General features: G+C 41.7%; 1 protein-coding gene across 3 annotated transcripts in view; it reads left to right on the top strand.

Annotated features, from left to right (window-relative positions):
• The window catches only part of Crim1 (cysteine rich transmembrane BMP regulator 1), a 182,736-nt gene that overhangs the window by 160,336 nt on the left and 2,878 nt on the right, over positions 1–19,522 (top strand). For all 3 annotated transcript variants that reach the window (XM_048353134.1, XM_048353136.1, XM_048353135.1), the window contains 3 exons: positions 12,848–13,042; positions 16,422–16,544; positions 18,771–18,958. In XM_048353134.1, coding sequence (XP_048209091.1) covers positions 12,848–13,042; positions 16,422–16,544; positions 18,771–18,958 — 506 coding nt within the window. The remainder of the gene's footprint in view (positions 1–12,847; positions 13,043–16,421; positions 16,545–18,770; positions 18,959–19,522) is intronic.

Raw genomic sequence — 19,522 nt, 5'->3', positions numbered from 1 at the left:
AATGGCATGGGAGATGGCACTGTTGTGTTCCATTGGGATCCTTTGTTGATTGAGGAATTTCAATATAGAACTCTCTTTTTCTGATTGTTTTCAATGATTGATTTTCCCACCATTTTCCGTATTTGAGTCCACTTAATATATAAAACTCATTGCTGTCATGAGATCAACTAAATATAAAATATTAATTTCCCAGTTTTTCCTGTCTCGTAAAATTTAATTGATCCTATTTAAGCTGCATGGTTGTCCATGTTGATGGCCTAGGCACACAGTGAAGCTTGAATATGTGACAGCGCCCTCTCCTTGTGACTCATGGTGATACAGTTTGTAGGCAGAGGACATATGTATATTATAGCCCCTAATATCCATTCCAAACTGGTCCTGTGGACATGAGCCAGATGCTGTTCTGGGACCAGAAGGCAAGGCTGAGACAGCTGGCAGCTCTAATCAAGGACAGTCCCTGCTCCCAAGGCTCTCACTCTTTATTGCTTTTGCATCCAGTAAAGCTAATAAAGTCAACTGAAAGACAGGCCCATCTCAATCCAATAGTGAACCTGTAATCGGAGTCCTAAATGAAAAATTACGTCAGTTTGTATTAATTTTAGGTAGTGTGCATTTGTTACTGGTTTTGCATGCTTTCTAGACACAGTTTTATTGTAAATATGTGGAGTGCTACCTAGGGTAGAGATCGAGCCATGGGCCTTTGTGGCAGATTAAAATACAAATCTGTTCTTGGGAATTTTGGAATTTTATAGAATTAGGTTTCTCAGTAATGTAAGTGAAGAATATTAAAAATTATGTTTGGGATGTTGGATTCTCTCCTTTAGCAATATCCATATAATTTATTTTTCAAACTGTGACACTTTTGAAAGTGAAATGGAGGCTATTAATGATTATGATAGCCCAGCAACCTAAGACCAGGAGTGTCTATGACACCAGGACATATGGTAGCTCTTAGTGATTACAACATTGGCTTCTCTGCACTGTCCATAAGCTTAATAAAGCTTCTAAAAAAGAAGCCAAAAATAGATCAAGGCATGCATCCAACTTATTCGTGCCTCTTTTCCCAAGGGTTGACCAAATTTTTTTAAGATAATGGCACCGTATGAGGTTATACTTAAATGAAAGATGAGTTGTGTCTAGTACCTTAGGTAAGCTGTTAGTTCAGGCTGAGGAGAGGGGAATATCACTAGCATCGCTTTATGTACATGTCAGGACTTCAATAACAAAAAATGTATAAACCAACCAGGAGTGCTTGCTTAGCTCATCCTTGTGAAACTAGTGCCCAGGAGACTCAGAATTTAACATTACCTTCAGAGGAAAAATCTAACAACAAATCTCAGTGATGAAGATTCTCAGTTTCTTTTGTTGAGCTAAAATTCCTGTTATGTCTTCCTGCTTAATTGGCAATTTTGAAACTAGTAAAATTTTCAAGTAATAAGTCTGTTTCCATGTGCTAATATTAGATCGTTTCTCTTTCTTACAAAAACCAACTTAAATTCAGAATCTGAATCAAAGTATTTTATTGTCATTTGCTTTGTATTCCTGGATCATTTAAACTATACATTCTCCTTTAGTGTAGGAAAGACCAATTTGACTCAATTTGTAATTTTTTACTTTAGATTGTAAGCACTTTCACTGAATTGTGGTTACTGTGAGCTTGTAATGATAAGGTAGAAATTTTGTGTTCCATCTCCCTCCATGACTGCCTCCCACAGTGGTGTATGTGTAATTATATGTGTGAACCTTCTTAGGATAAACTCGTGACTTATCTTCAGGAACTACATTGGAAAGATTTAACATATGCTAAGCAGTAACTGTGTTGTATTCACCCAGTCATCTCACTGGGGCATACTGTTGGTTGTATCATTGAAATGATTATTAAGCCTCTTCTGCCTACATCATGCATATTTTCTAAATAGTGTTGTTAGATGTTTACACCCCTACATGGCCTTGCTGTGTCCTAAAGATTAGTTCATAACTGCCACAATCCTGTGACTCGTCAGTGTGTTTGGGGACCTATCCGTTCCTGACTTCCTTTCCTCCCGGTGCCTCTTTAAGGATGCCAAGCCTGAGCAAGGCTGGCAACCCGAAAGACACTTAACAGCTATGCCACTGTGGCAGACCTTCATCACCTTTTTTTTTTTTTTGCCAGTCCTGGGTCTTGAACTCAGGGCCTGAGCACTGTCCCTGGCTTCCTTTTGCTCAAGACTAGCACTCTGCCACTTGAGCCACAGCACCACTTCTGGCCATTTTCTATATATGTGGTGCTGGGAAATCGAACCCAGGGCTTCAAGCACTCTTGCCACTAGGCCATATTCCCAGCCCCCTTCATCACCCTTCCATGGTCACTTAGCAAAGGAAGAGAGGAAATGTGTCATTGTGTGTGGCTTGTGTGGTAAAGCACCTCATTGGTTTCTTAGAGGGCATTGAGGGCCAGTGCTTCCGTTGCGGGCTTTGTCAGTCCCAGCCCAGATCAACTTTCCCAGTTCTCAACCCAGACGAGATGCACCTCACTACTGACTGCACAGATTGCCTCCCCATACATACCTTGTGGCACTCACCTAACGGTGGCTGCAGGTGCTCTCCTCAGGTGAACCACCCTAATGACACAGCCTAAGAACTTCACACCTGTCATGAAGCTGACTGCTGAACTGACTTCTCTTTTAGAGATCCAATCTAAAGACTGCTTGTTTTCACCTTGTGATATGCCTTCTTTTATACCATAGAGAGACAGAAACCAGTGATCCTACTAAAAGTAGTCCTCTAATTACTAGTGTTTGTGTTCCTTTCTGCTAAATTATCAAGTCACTAATGTGCAATAATAATGCTCTCCTTTGATGTGTGAAGGCCTCATATTATGTGTGCTAATTTAATAGGATGTGTAATACAGACATAATTAATAGGATTGATGATTAATTTTGAAAAATGAACAGCTTTGTCTAATTGCTGATAATACCCATCATTAGAGAATTCATCCTTCTACGAAAGAAAGTAAGTAGTAATTATCCAATCATTTTAATGGAGCACCTTAATTGATTTTCTAATGTTTTGTATTCTGGCTTCTTACAATTTCCATACAAGTTTAAGCTTATATTTTCATAGGTTGTTTTTTTTATAAGTGTAAAGATAACATAAGAAGGAATCAGATAGAGGAAAGTTCTGCAGGCTTTTGTAATTCATGATAGCAGATGTGATATGTGCTTCTGAATAGCAGAACTCTATGATGACATGCTTCACCATGCAACTGAGATAGGGATGGTACAGAGAATCCCTCAGCCATATTACCAGCCACATGCACCACCCCTCCCTCAATCCTTTAAAGTCATTTCAGTGTTTGAATGAGGTCTTTTTTCCATGACTACCCAGGGGATGGCCAACAAGTCAACCAGCAACCATTCTATCACCAGCACTCACTGTGTCTTGGGATTGTACACTCTCTCCCTGCCAACCCCATATGGAGGCCTGAGCTATGAGCAGTGTCGGCAACAGGGTCATGGGCTTTCCCACGGAACCCTTGCAACCAGGGCGGGCTCTGTCCTTCCTCTTCAGCTAGTATACCAAAAAAGCACCACTTCAATAGCAGAGTCCTTTCTTAGTCTTATTTATGGAACTTCCAGGTCCATACTGCAGCTCCATCACACCTTTTCTTTTTTAATTTTTATTGTCAAGGTGATGTACAGAGCACTTACAGTTGCATAATAAGGTAGTGAGTACATTTGTTGTCATACTTGTTACATTCTCCCTCATTTTTCTCTCACCTTCCCTTCCTCCCAGCCTGCTAGTTGTACAGTTCCTTTCCAACATATTGTCTTATGAGTATCCCTATTGCACTGGTTGGTCCTTTATTCTTTGTCTCACCCTTCTGATTTTCCTTTCCCTAGTTCAAATAAATATATATACAATACCCAATGTACCAGAATCATGTACAGTAACAACAGGGGATAAGCCATGTAGGAAATTCACATAGTACATTCAAGATAACAACAACAATAAAAGCCTCTTGTTTCCATATCTTGGAGTTCATTTTGTTTAGCCTCATCTTATATAGTCATATGTACAAAGCTCTTGAGCTATTGTGGTCCTCTGCTAGAACTATCCTAGACATTTTTATGTTTATTTAGTAATTATTTGGTTTTGGGGACATAGTGTAAAGTCACTGACCAAAACATGTAGAAATACCATTTGAAAAGATGTTTGTTATTTTACAGACACGAGCTCTGCTCTTTAGGTGTTTTTTTTCTTTTTCCTCCTATCATCCACATATCAGTGAGACCATGTGCCTTTGTTCTGTGTTCTAGGCTTGTGTTGCTCAACATTCTTTGTTCAAGATCTGTCCATTTCCCTACGAATGCCATTATTTTACCATTTGTAATCACTATAGAATTCCATTGTATACAGGTACCACATTTTTTGGGGATCCATTCATCTGTATTGGGGCATCTGGGTTGTTTCCATATCTTGGCTATTGTGAATTGTGCAGTGATAAACATGGATGTACAGATGTCCTTGTGGTATCCTGGATCCTGTTGTTCTGGATAGATGCCTAGGAGTGGTAGGTATGGCTGGGTCATAAGGTATGTCTATGCTGAGTTTTTTGAGGAACCTCCATACTGTTCTCCAGAATGGTTATACTGATTTACACTCCCACCAGCAGTGGATAAGAGTTCCTCTTTCCCCGCATCCCCTCCAGCATTTGTTGTTGCCTGAGTTCAGAGTATAGGCCATTGTAACTGGAGTGAGGTAGTATCTCAGGGATGCTTTTATTTGCATTTCCTTTATTGCCAGAGATGTTGAACATTTCCTCATATGTTTCTTTACCATTTTTATTTCTTCTTCTGTGAAGTCTCTCTTTAGCTCCTTTGCCCATTTAATAATTGGTTTACTGGGCTTGGAAGGGGTTAGTTTCTTGTCCATCACATCTCTTGACTTTGGGAAGTAAGATGCCCACATGTGCCCTTGATCCAGCTGATCTAAGAGAACGGGACCAATTTTGAGTCAACAGCTCTGTGCTGCCTAAGCCAAAAATGTTACTCAGTACATAGAAGATCGTCTTGAAAATTATGATTGGGCAAGGACTTTATTGTAACTACAAGTTATTTTAGGAGATATTTGAAATAGGTGTTTTCAGTCTTCTTTGTTGGCTGGAAATCCCTGAGCCAATGTATCTTCTTTATTTAAAAAGTTTTTGCTTAGGGGCTGGTGGCTTGTGCCTATAATCCTAGTTCCTCAGGAAGCTAATGGTGGTTCAGAGTCAGCCCAAGCAGGAAAGTCTGTGAGACTCTTATCTGGTTAATTATCAAAAAGCCAGAAGTAGAGCTGTGGCTCAAGTGACAGAGCAAAAAAGCTAAGGAACAGTTTCATATATTCAGAACCTGCGTTCATGCCCCAGTACTAGTGTGAACATGTGTGTGTGCATATAGCTAAGATAGTCTGATTACATGACTTTGTTTTAAAATGTCTTTTATTTTTCTTTTGTCCTGGACTGTCAGCTTGGAGTCAGGGCCTGGGCACACTCTGTGCTTAAGGTTAGCACTCTACCAGATGAGCCACAGAGCCATTTCCGGCTTTTTTTCTGTGTATGTGGTACTGAGGAATTGAACCCAGGGCTTCATGCATGGTAGGCAAGCACTCTACCACTAAGCCACATTCCTAGCCCAGGACTCTTATCTTATGTTTACTTTGAGAAGCTGGTCCATCTGAGGCGTCCTTGAATTATTGATCATGGATGAGCCGCTGTGGTTTCTGGATGCCAGGTACTTGCTATAGGCCATTCTGCAAGGGGAGGGTATGCACAGGCTTGTCACCGCTAGTGCTAAAGAGATTTAAAGGAAAGGAAAGCAATGTGATACGTTGTTTAGAGGCCCTGAGAATGAAAACATTCTGGTTGTCATACACAGCACTAACTTTGGAACCGTTCTAAAGTTATCACAGCAAAAATAAACAGTTCAAGTCAGTTTGTTTAGGTCTTGTCCTGCACCCTAGGAAGCGTCTCTTCCTGCTTCTCCCATAAGCAGCTTTCTCGTCCCCCTTCAGTGTCCTTCAGTGGTGAAAACAGATTCCTGTTGAAGCAGTTGACTCCTAGTGGCCCTCTGTTCTGCCTCTTCTCAGCTCGAGTTCCTGCTCCACATCCTCGCAGTGTAAGGCTGGCACTAGTGTTTTGAGTCTGCCAACAATCTGCTTATTTCTGTCTTGGAAGCCAAACCTGATTATCTGTTTCCCAGTGGTAGGGAGAGACATCTCTTTCACAGGAGGGTCCATCTGATGAAGACCTGGAAAATGCTAGTGTAATACAGGAAGAAACATCTGCAATACAGACTCAGATAGTTTGGGAAGCCCAGGGGCTTCCACCTCAGGGTCTTTCTAATGAGATACTGTGCTCTGACTTTCACACAGACAGCTTCCCTTCAGTCCTAAAGAAAATTAGATTCATATTTCCTTCGTATTTGAGCCGGTTTGATCTTTCTTTGCTCCCACCTGCCTTTTAGACTACATTTAGTTATTTCAAAAAATGATTTTGGTGTATTATCTTCAAGGACCTATAGATATGACTCTTGCTGTAGGCCTTGCTATGAAAAAGACTACATTAAAGTAGAAAATGGAATGCTTCCTTGAACTTCTGGCTGTGAACTGCTTACTTAACCCATAAGATATGCTAACTTTAATTAAAGGATTACATTGGTTTTCCCCTCCCTCCCCCCAAGAAATCCCATCCTCATGGCAGGCAGTGGGAATCAACCAAAAGCCACTATATTTACTAACTTGAAGAGATTTCTATTCATGGAATCCAGGAAAAAAAAATTACCGTTTTTCTGTTAATTGGGAATGCCAGTATTCCAATATATTGAAGGAATGTGAAAGACTCTTTCAATCATTTTAAATAGGCTTAAGACTTTCCCTATAGATGGAACTAAAGTAACGCAAATGGGCTTCTAAGAAAGAGCCTTTCTGGCCAGTCAGCTTACGCAGCCAGCAGCATAAGGCCTTGTAAAGAGGTAAGAGTGAGCCTACAAGATAATGGATGAAGATCCAATGTTTTCTTTATTAAAATCATTAAGCATTCTTTGTACTTTTTAAGCCAAGAACCTTCCATTATTTGCCAGCAGAGTTACTGTATCTTAGGCCTCTGCCTTACTTTGAATCGTATGGCATTATGAACTCCCTCTTCACACTCTCCTCTGTCATGTCCCCTGAGCCAGTGTGCTGGGGAGTCTCTACACACTTTTCACAGACTTGTTTGTTATCTGCTCGGATTTCTGCTTCTTGAAACTTCCAGTTAAGCCCCCTCTTTATGTTAAGAGAGGACAGGGAGAGGAAGAAAGAAAGACAGGAAGAAAAAGAGAAAAGAAATGAAACTAGTTTCCCAAACAGGGTGTTCGTGTTTCAGGTATTCTCCAAAAGTGGAGCTGGTACCAGCATGTGCTCAACTTTCAATGTAAAAATGAAAGTGACATCACAGAGCAGGGATTGGAGATAAGATAGTACGTGTTATCTTTTTCCTTTGTGGGTTGGAAGAGGACTGTTGTAATGTGCTACTACTGGTATGAAGTAACACTTAAAATATATTTTCTCTCCACTTGGCCAAGTCAGCTGTGTCATTGGCAATACTTAGCTGTCTTTCCTACTTTCTTTTCTGAATCTTAGGTTACCCATGCTGTCCATGGTACCTACTTGGACCCGAATGATTCCACTAAGTTTTCTGTAAAGACCTCAGATTTTAAGAATCTACAGTGAGGTGGGATGCTAGGAGCCTGCACTTGGTACATATTGCCATCTTTGGCATTCAAATCCAACGTGGATATGAACTCAAAAAGCTGGTGGGATGCTCTGAATCCAGGAGAATGTTCCTGAGAGTAGAATCTTGGATTGTCTTACTCTTCTAACCCCAGGGTTAGGAGGGAGGTGTAGGAGTCAGGCTCCAGTCTCACTATGTAGGAGGAACACATGGTCCACTGTAGGACTGTGTTGGATTAATTTGTAGTAGGCTTATTCTGAGAGCAAGAGCTGCATTTAGCTTCTGGGCCATTAGGATCCCAGAGTAAATTACTGTTCCGAACTCTGAATAGTACGCAGGAGATTTGAAAAGAACTGATGCAGTTTCTAAAGCTGCCTAACTTCCTCCCAGGAACTCACTCCCACAGCATGACCATGACCACCAGAACAGAATTAGAACCTGAACTCAGTCCCAGCACGTTGGCTCCAAGGCTGAAATTGAAACGCCAACTGTATAGTATAGGGCAGAGTAAATTAGGGGTCCTGTATCCTTCCCTAGAGTAGAGGGAGAACACTGTGGAGACGCTCCCTTCTCAGGGCCTTGGGTGTATTTGGCATCTAGGTTATTTGCACAAGTACGTGTGTCCACAGCACTGACTCTGAGACTAAATTGGATCTTGATAGAGGAAGGAAACAACATTGCTACATTTCCACAACTGTTAATTAGCTTTATGGTACAGAATAGCTCCAGAGTAAAAACAAGTCCAATCCCCACACCTTCTTAAAGAATCTTATCTTGAAAGGAGATTTGAACAGTTGAAGAAGTCAGGTGGGGGAGTGATATTAGAGCCTCGTCACCCTCCCCCCGCCCCTTCCATATTAAGTAGAGTACAGAGAAAAGCCCATGCTGAATTTTTCAGCTCTATTATCAAAAGACATTGCCTATTTCTATTTTGAATATAATGAGACAAGGTAAAATTGCTCATATTTGAATCCAGAAAAGAGAGGACGAGTACCTGAGCAATCAAGAGTTTCACAGCCCCACTGGCGGAGGGGCCCCAGCTTCCTGACACATACAATGTTGATTGTGGTTGCAGAGGCAAATCTTTATCTTGGAAAAGGCCAAACATTATTTTGAGCTGAATCCCAGGGGTAAATTAGAGGTCAGGGCTGAAGAAACAAAACACCAAGGCTGATCTAAACCAAGGTGTGACCAAGAAGTACATGTTCCCAAAACTGACCCTGGAAGCCCTAGCGAAAGGAAAACCCCAGAGGCCCATGAAGCGTCGGCAGTAAGGAAGGAACATCATCAGCATGCAGTTCAAGCCCATGCAAGGGCACCACACAAAGGAATCTCCCTTGTTTGGGCATGGAATTCCTTATGCGTTTGTTTTCAAAATGAAAGCTTTAATAATAGGGTCATGCCTTGCATGTCCCTTGGAACATACTTGTCTAATCATTTTCCTCTGGGAGTAAGGAAAGTCATGAGGGAGAGGGAGACTTTCAGTGGAGACTTTCCAAGGAAGTCCCTAAGTCCTCAATAACCACTGTACTCCCTCCATCCCTTGTTAGGACTGTGCAGACATACATGCGGTCCATTGAAAGAAATGTTCATTTCCATTTCACTAAGTTGTAATAACTTTTGTTTGTGTGACTCTGATACATGCCCAGAAAGTTCTCTTCCCTTAGATCACCTTGGGGGAAGGCGGAGGCTGTCAGGCTACCATTTTGATTCCCACCCTCACCCTGACACTTCCTGGCCATGACCTTGGGGGCATATAACTTCATTGCCATGTTTCAGTTTTCTGTGGAATTGAAATAATATCCTGTCCAATGAGCTATGAATAAATATGAAATGTTTAGCATGTCACCCAGGCAGATAGGCAGCCATTCAGTAAGTAGAAGTTATGAGTGATACTGGGTTTTAAAGAATAAAACACAGTGTCATTGTCAGCATAAGCAAACCAGTTGGATTAATGTAGTAGTCAAAATTTAAATGGTCCAACCCAGTCAATGGGCAAAAGTAAACTGAGTATTTTTAGTTGGATAGTCCTAGTCTCAGTTTCTCTATTCCTCTTCAGACAGTGCTCAGAATGTTACTGTTTGTGTTGTTTTGTTGGGGTTTTTTGTTTTGTTTTGTTTTGTTTTGAATGATTTCTTCTCAGGTTGTGCTGGTTGTCCCCCTCTCCCCCAAAGGCTATGGTACTTTCCTGATTTATTAGGTAGAACTTCTTATTGTTCCTAACGATGTCTAAAGCCTTCTGGCAGAGCTTGCTCAGATTAACTCCAATGTGTCATGAAAAGAGCAAGTATACCTAGTGAAGTGCCCAAGCACGTAGGAAATGGGGATGCCAAGATCCAGCTATCAACCAAAACTTACTCTGTACTATCAGGCTTCTGTTGATATTATTGGCCTTTCAGGGGACACTTAAGTCAAACTCAAAAACTGCTTCTATGAAACCTTATAACTAAAATCTGATCTGATCTGGGCCAGGTAGCAGCCACCCTGGTAAAGATGAGCCCAAAGGCTTTTCCAAAGCAAGTGTCCTCCATTTACTTCATGTGAAAATGTAGTAAAGTAGTGATCCATCCTTGTATTAAGAATGAATGTGATGTGATTTCAACTGGGTTTGAAGAAACAAAATTTGCTGTTATAAAATATATTGCTACTAGGCCTCAAACTAGAGGTTAAGCAAAGCAGCCTTATAGAGCAACAGGAAAGGAATGGTTCTCTGGTGTCATCTCTAACAAGGAGCTCCTCATGGATTCACATCTGGGGCATGTTGGGGGGCCCTGCTGGCCTAGAGCAGCGCACCCTGACTCACTCCATGCTGGACATTAGGCCCAGCTCAGCCCTCACTGGTCACTGCAAGTTGTATGTCACCAGAAAGTTTTTCTAGAGAGCCTCAAGCACATCAGAGGCAAGATGAGGAGGCTCCTCCCAGAGTCACCATCTGACAGTGGACTGACATTGGCCTGCATGCCCTGCTCAGCCAGTATCACAATATTTTAAACCCAGCTCACATTAACAAGGTTTCTACCACTTTCTTACTGCCCCAGAGCCAGGGTCAGGGTTTTCTTAGCACTGATAATAATAAAAATTTGTTAAATGTCTGAATTGCCCTTGTAACATTTAACACAGAATTGGCATTTTTAACATCTTGACCTAATTTTGAAATATAATTTTGACCTTACCAATATTAGTAGTGTTAATTAAATATCCTCAGATTTGATGAATGTCTTTCAAAGACCCTAAGAAAATAGAGGCCAATGCTTGGCCTTGAGTTGTATACCATTCTTACAGAGTCTTCAGCCTTTTTCTGTGTCTTTCCTCTTGTCCTGTCTCCTCTTCTTTGGAAGATCACTAGCGAAGGTGCACAGAGGGAGGGGGCAGAGAGTGATGGCTGAGTTGGAACCAAGAGTTTAATCTCTAAATCTCCTCTCACAATAATGGGTTACTCACAGTTTGTTCAGTGATAATTGGCCCCTTGTAGAGCTATTACCAGGTTTATGTAAAATGTAATCAGTAATATTGCTTTGTAAAGGAATCTTTCCCTTTCCTACTGAATTCTCTGCACAACAGACTCTAGATGTGATGGCCAAATGAGTTTCCTGGATGAAATATTGGCTGGAGGTTGAATTAGTGCAACTTACAGGCAGCATTTCTGCCTCACTAAGTGACTATACAGACAATTTAACACATTCATTTTGAATAGGTTAGTAACACTGCCTCCTAAACTCTGTTTTAGCAAAAATGAGTGTCATGGGTTTGGCTTGTGAAGCTTACATTCAGTACACCAGAAAACTTTGTAGAGAACATTTGCAAATGTAGTGAAGTATATATAATTTTAATAGATAATGAAAAATGAATATCTGGTGACAGAACTTCCTACCATTACTCATTGTCCCCTGTTGAACCTTAACAGCAATAATGAGAGACAAGTATTGAGAAATAGACATTATACATTATAACACCTGACCTAAGTTTCTTCCTATGGTCAAACATTCTGGGTTCTGACCGTTTCGTCTGGCTCAGTCAACATTGTCCCCACAAAACACCTTATAAGAGAATGCTGGGCTCTGGTAACAATACATTTCTAAGGAACTTGCTTCTGGACTTACAGTTTTGTGTTCACTGGCGGCCAGTGGTGCATGGAGCTGCCTTTAGAATCTGAGCATAAAGTTTTCCTGCCTCAGTAGGATTGTATAGCCACTGGCCTGCCCACGATGTTGGGGTTTCTCCATGGACTGGCCCATTTCTGCCTTGGTGCTGGAACTGCTGGTCACTTGGGTTCACTCAGAAACTCAGAGCCCTGTTCTTGCGCTCCAGAAGAAAAAGAATGGGCTGTGAAATGTGATCACTCATGAACAAATTAGTCTGAGAAAGGAATTTTCAAGGAAAAAGGTTGGCAAAGGGAAATGGGGATGGGAGAAACAACAACAAGCAGAATGTTTAAGCTCTGAATTCCATACTCTCCAGGAAAATAACCCTAATAATGTGGTTTTTTTATTCCTCAACTAAGCTTTTGAAAAGAAAAAAATGAAGTAAAATAGTTTCTGGAATGGAAGTGTCCACAATGGAGAGAGGGAAACCCACACCGTATCCCTGGAAAATGAAGGAAATAGTTCTCTCAGGGCAGCTTCCCCTGCTCTAGCCACCCCCCCCCAACACACACCCCCCACTTCCCCAGGGAGCGGTGTGTGTGTGACAGAGGAAACCTACCTGTTCCTGGAATGTTGCCACTGTGGGTGCTGGCCACTCCCCTGACTGTACATCAGTGTACAGACTGTACATGTGTCTCCGTATATATACTTAGCTGGACCTTTATCTCCTATCTCTTTCTTAAATGGCAGTCTGGTGGGACTCTCCTGTGGGTAGCATTCCCCGATGGTTGTGCACCACTTGCATTAGTTAGTCTGGTTCTTGATCAGGTTCAGGCCACAAAGGAAGATTCCACAGGTTCTCTAAGGAAAGTGGCAATGGCATGAGAGGAAACAGCACCAGATTCTAGAATGCCTAAAGCACAGTGTGATTCTACCAACCTATTCTGGTCTGCTTTCCAAGCAGATGATGAGCTATTGGATGTTGACACCTCAAGCAACTCCACCATGTGTTGTTTGTTTGTTTTTTCACTAGAAGATACAATTCCAAAGAAGGTGGTATGTCACTTCAGTGGGAAGGCCTACGCCGATGAAGAGCGCTGGGACATTGACAGCTGCACCCACTGCTACTGCCTCCAGGGCCAGACCCTCTGCTCCACCGTCAGCTGCCCACCTCTGCCCTGTGTTGAACCCATCAACGTGGAAGGAAGTTGCTGCCCAATGTGTCCAGGTATCTCAGTCACTGTCCTTCTAATGTCTAGCTGTAACATTGACTTAGGATAAAATTCAAGCAGAAGCTGAGCTTGCTTACCCACCCACAAGTCCTTCTGGGCCAAGTAGTGTGAACCAGTTTAAAATCCTCCAACACAGAGACTCTGGGGTCCAGTTAAGTGAGAGCGGATTGGCTAGAATTGGTATGTTCTACTGATTTGCACTCTTCACATTGTGTGGCAGTTTACCACATCAGAATAGCCACATGCCTCACGACACCTTACCCTATCTACAGAGGCAGTTTTGGTGCATTGGTAGAGCAGAAAGAGGTCCCAGAGCATCTCAGGAGAGAATATGGTATTCTATGAGAGCATGGCAGAACCCAATGGAAGGAAGCACTGCATTTAAAGAGTGCAGTTCTGATTTATTCTTCAGTTACTTCTCCAGTTTTTGTCCTCAGCCCTACCCTCACATGCAGCTGCTCTCAAGCCCTTAGCTCCATTGTTCATCTCTGCCCACGTGGAACATAACCACTGAGCACACCCACTCTTCATGTCATCTGTGTCATTCAATATTGTTGTTTCTAACCTAAGCCCCTCACAGCTGCCCAGATCAACCCCCAATGTCTTCTAGTTTCTGTGCCTGCTTCTCCTGCCAAAATGGCTCCTTTATTCTCTGTCCCTAACCCCAGAAAAAAGTGGCCTTAGAGGGTGTCACAGAGGAAAAGATTTAAACTAGACCTAGGAAATCAGGTGGACTCTCTTGGCTGGGGTAAAGAGGAGTTGGGAGTGGTGAAGGCTAATGCCTCTGGAGCAGTAAACTCTAGTGGCTGTATCTTGCACATGGAAGTAGCTGAATCGTTCATGAATTCTAGTGAAGAGGGAACAGCATGCTGCTTAAAACGATGCCCAAATGCACACAGATAAATCAGCAGGTGCCTCCTGTGCTCTCTGTTGCAATTCATCCTGATCAGATACAGTTTGATATACAAAAAGAAAAGAATGGTTGTTTTGGTAACTACTATTTTTTTAATGGTGTTGAAAAAGATTATACGCCCTAAGTATATTTTATGCAAGGACTGATACCTCTTGTGGAAACAGCTCTGCACTAAGGAGCCCTGCACATGCTGCAGACCCTCCTGGAACAACTCAAGAGTCCACAGCACAGGGCACCAGCCTGCTGCAGGCCGCTGCTGCAGCTCTGCTGCTGAGCTTCAGGCTGCCAGGGAGGAGGCTCAGGAGCCATGGTGCAGGTGAAGGGTGCCCAGAACAGCACTGCCACACCGCGCCACCCCGTGCAGCTCAAGTGTTTGGGTGCCCTGCTTGACTCGGAAATGCATGGCAGTGGACATAGGGCAGGTTTTCCCCATGTCCTCTGCCCCGGAAGGCTTGCTGGCTTCAGAGTTAGCACTCACCAAGACACAGGAGTTGCAAAAACACTTAGCCACTCATCTCACCCAGGAAAAAAAATGAGGTAGAACTGAGCTGGTCCCAGTTCTGGGGCCTCTGCAGAAGCAAGCTGTTGACACTCACAGATTTGCTGGGTGTGAACTGAGATTCAGCTTTCCACCGAGCCCTCAAGATCAGAGTCACAAGGAAGGGCAAGGCTTCAAGGGGCCCCGGGCAGTAGCGCCTGTGGAGAGGTTGTGCGCTGAAAGATGTCCTCTAAACGTTTTTCTTCCCAAATTCATCTAGGAGACTCACTGCACACATCAGGCTTTCTTTAATAGGTAGGATAAATGCCATTCCTACCAGTGCACACATTCCAGAATCAGCCAGTCCACACCTGCCAAATCAGGGCCTGTGGGATCACGCAGTTTATTATAAACTCTTCAGTAACTCTGATAGGATATTTTTTTATTGAGAGTTGTTTGTACCCAGTCTCTTCCTCCTGCAGATTCTTTTCAGTAAATTCAGTTCTTAATTCTAGAATTTGCAGGGGCTTTACTTACTCTCTGGAAACGGTAATCATTCCTTGTAAGAAATCAGAGGGTTAGGAAAGTGAAGCTAAAGCAACTTTATCCTTAGAGGCAACAGGAAGGCTCCTGCTGTGGAATCATAGAACCGTATTGGGATGTAGTTACTAGGGGCACAGTCTTGATTCCTTACAGGATCTGAGTGGAAGTCCCTGGCTGGATGCCTTGTTAGCGCACAATGGACGCCTAATGGGCCTGCTTGTCTGTTCCACCTTCTCTCATGGCTCACATCCATCTCAAGGCTCTTCTTAAAGCCCAGTAATTTGGGGAGAGAAAACAATCACTCTCATCAGAGAAGATTATTGATCCCGTTTTAACCTGTATTCCACACATTTTATTTTAGTCTTTAGGACAGAATGAGTATTTAGGATTATAAATGTCAAATGACCTCTTTTAAAACATCAGTTAATCACAGGACAAGATTCTAGCTAAGAGGAAATAAATGAGTGTTACATTTATTAAAAATAGAGACTCTCAAGAATTACATCTTGGCTGGGGATATGGCCTAGTGGCAAGAGCGCTTGCCTCACATACATGAAGCCCTGGGTTCGATTCCCCAGCACCACATATACAGAAAATGGCCAGAAGTGGCGCTGTGACTCCAGTGGCAGAGTGCTAGCCTTGAGCAAAAAGAAGCCAAGGGACAGTGCTCAGGCCCTGAGTCCAAGGCCCAGGACTGGCAAAAAAAAAAAAAAGAATTACATCTTTTCTTTAAAATCTAGGGCTAGCTGTTGTCAACTAGATGAAGTATAGATATAAAAGTATATTTGTAGTTTCTGAAAAAAGCTCTGAATTTGCCTCCCAGCCTACCCTACCTAATTAAGATGGTTTTGTTTGATGTTGTATCTTGTGATCAGATGCCCATATGATCAAGCTAGATACTGTAAATACAATCACTAAAGATTAAATTCTGGTCTAAATAGGTCCCTGGGAAACATGATGGACATATGAGACCTTAACTCAGGCAGCTCTCATGAAGTCTGTGTGCATTCATTCCCTGTAGGGAAATGGCCAAGAAATGCATTGGCAGAGTAGATGTGCTTTAACTTTTCAAATTCTGCTGACATTTTGTAGAAGTGAGTTCAACCCTGACAGTTAAGGAGAAAAATTAGTATAGTATTTTGCCCATGCAGGGTAAAAGAAACCATTTCATTTTAGCTTGTATACATCATTTCATCAGTTTTCACAAAGCCAACACTATTTGACATTAAAAAAAAACTTTTAAGATGTTATAAGAAATATTTCCCACCACTTAACAAAGTCAGTGACTCTGTAGCATTCATGATGGATGAACATTTGAAAGTGGAACTTTCATGTCTCAGGAAATAAGAGTGTTCAAAGTTCCGTTTGAATTGAGGACATAAAATCCCAAAGTAAGATGGCAGCATTTCCATCGTATCTTATACAAAATGCTTCCTTCTAGAAATGTATGTCCCAGAGCCAACCAATATTCCCATTGAGAAGAAGAATTACCGTGGGGAGATTGACCTGGAGGTTCCAGCTTGGCCCACCCCAAGTGAAAATGACATCATCCACCTCCCTAGAGGTAAGCAGTGAAGTCATGTGAGGTCTCTTCAATCTCCTGTATGGCCTGCTTCATTTTGTCCTATTCTTAACACACCCCCCACACCCATTTGTAAGTGCATTCCATTTAAACAAATTCAAATAACTACCCTGGGGAAGCCTGACTTAGCCTGTGCACCTTAAACGCTGCAGCTCAACACTGCCTCCTATTGAATCCAAGCACATTTTCAGAATCATTGCTGTACAATTTCTTTATTTCTTCTGGAAGAAGCAATATTCATTGCTGAGAAATTAATGGTCTGTTAGTTTAGAAATTCTAAATGCTACTCTTGAGTCAAGCCAGATGACCAGAGAGCCAAATTCCTAGACTCAAAAGAGTTTTGGCTTGTATGCTTGCTCTGACTGAATGTGCTGTAGCAGGCTGCTCACACTTGTTCAGCGGGTCAGTATCAGTATCTGCCGTGTGCCTGGCACTGTTCAAGTTGCTGGTCTCCAGTCATGAGAACAGCCTTATTTCATGGTATCCCTATTTAACGTCCCTGAAGAGATAGTGTCGGTAGCAAGAAATTTTATGATTTCTCTCAAATGACTTAACAAGAAAATCATTGTGAATCTTCTTGATTACATTTGTTTCTTCTTTGGCTGCTAGAAAGTCAAAGCCACCTTTTACAACTTGCTTTTATTTTAACATCGCAACATAAACTGAAAGGCTAAATTTTATAAGCAGACCTCAGCTGCAGCTTCATTTTCTTCTCATCAAGCCTCTCCTGAATTTGATTTTAATGTTTCCTAAAATCACCCACTAATCCTTTGGAATATGGGAGGATGAGGAGACATTCCTATTCATTATGTATTTGAAACCTAAACTCATCAATAAAATGTTACTTTGTCATTTTTCTTGGTGCTGCTAAATGTGTTCCTTTTCCCTTCCTATAAAGTATTACCATCTGTACTGGCTAGAATGAGTAGGATTATTCTCTTCCAGTGCCTCCCCTCGCCCACCGAATACACAGAAGCACATAACAAAAACTGTCTAAGCTGTAAGCCTTGGACTGTATTCATATCACAAAGCTCCATTACTTCTTGAGCTGATTCTTCAGAAACATTTAAGATCAACTCCTTTTGATTCAGTGTATCCTATATCTTTCACTAAATTACCTTTGATGCATTTAGGAGACTTGACATTGAATGGGTTATTTGAAACATGAAAGTAAGGAAACTCCAAGGAGTGCTGGTTAATTCTATCTCTGTCTGCAACATTCATTTTAAGAATGTTATTTTAAAGAACAGAAGGATATTCATTCATGAAAGCAAAATAAAATAATCCCCTCCCCCGGCCATATAATTAACCAAGGAGGGAAATATGGACATAGTGAGGTTTATCAACACATTTATACAGAGTAAGACATTTTGGCTTAAAACTCAGCAAACAAGAATATCAGCCAAAAGACAAAAGCTCCTAATTAAGAATTCTGGTTTTGTTTTTGATCCAGTCCTTCTTAGCTGTTACACCAGGAAGTGGGTAAGATGTTTTGTCTTAATCTACTCATTGCAATTAAGCAGGGAGCAAAGGTAGTGTTCCACCTTCAAAATCTAAGGCTATATATGCTTCCTGTAAGCAAAATAATTTTACTGTTTGTCACAAAGTACTTTTAAATTAGTCTAAATTTAATCCTTTAAAACTCTACAGTGCTGGGATTGGTGGCTTCAAGCCTGTGAGTCTACCTATTTGGAGGTAGGGAAGAGGAGATCACTGTTTTGTTTGAGGCCAGCCTAGACATAAATAAATTCAGTAGTCACAACCAATGGTTGGGCATGATGACACAAGGAAGCACCAATAGGATCAGTCCAGGCCAACCTTGTCATAAAACAAGACCCTATCTCAAAAAATAACATCAAAATGACAGGTTAGAGGGCCTCAAATGGTAGAACACCTACCTAGAAAGTATGAGGGCCTGTACCTATCCCCCCTAAAAAAAAAAAGAAATTTAAAGCAGTATTATCCTCTTGACTAGCTAAAGACAGTATCATCTTGCCCAATTAGTAACATTTTTTTCCTCTTGATTAATTCCTGAACACTTTATCCCCTAACAGTTCTTTAGATCTACCTTAGACCTTAATCATGTTTTTAGTCCAAAGAACTAAGACGCATAAAACCAAGGTGCTGATCTCTATTTGCAATGCAATTAAAATAATGCCTAAAAATTCTGGTTTAAGTAATGTTTTTTAATTTTTTTTCTTCTCCTAGATATGGGTCACCTCCAGGTAGATTACAGAGATAAGAGGCTGCACCCAGGCAAAGATGCGTCACTGGACTCCATTGTCTCAGTTGTGGTGCCCATAATAATATGTCTCTCCATTATAATAGCACTCCTGTTCATCAACCAGAAGAAACAGTGGGTACCACTACTGTGCTGGTACCGAACACCAACTAAGGTACAGTTCTAGGAAAGTCTCTAGAATGATGAAATTAGGACCCCACCCCCCTCGACACACACATTTCCAATCCTAATACCTTTTATAGTTGTCAGTTTTTACTTTGCTGTTCACAGCCTTAAATGTATATCAGTCTCTAGGAACCAAATACATAGTACTTGTCCTAGACTGGGTTGATGAGAGGATCAGTTATCCATCATCCACTAGTTAATGAATTCTGACCTCATAGACCAACTTCCGGATGTACCTTAAAGCTTTCAAAATGAACAAATACCTCTGTATCAACTCCAAAATCACTGTTTTCCATAAAACAGAATGTGATACCTTGCATTTCTCACTCATCTGAGAATCAGGAGAGAAGTCACAAAGGTGGGGGGAGGGCGGTCATTCTTAAAAGAGGGCAACAAGAACACTGAAAGATAAGGATGTTCAGAAGCGCTCAGGGCAGGGGGATGTGCCCAAGGCAAGCACAAAGGGAAGAAGTAGCTCAGGATGAAGAGCCCAGGGCAGCACTAGAGAAAAGTCAAGGCAGACTTCGTATGGTGGGGGGGGAATATGTATTTT

The sequence above is a fragment of the Perognathus longimembris genome, chromosome 8, assembly GCF_023159225.1.
Source record: "Perognathus longimembris pacificus isolate PPM17 chromosome 8, ASM2315922v1, whole genome shotgun sequence".
Lineage (NCBI taxonomy): Eukaryota > Metazoa > Chordata > Mammalia > Rodentia > Heteromyidae > Perognathus > Perognathus longimembris.
Note: the sequence above shows the minus strand (reverse complement) of the source record. Positions and strands in the feature narration are given on the sequence as shown.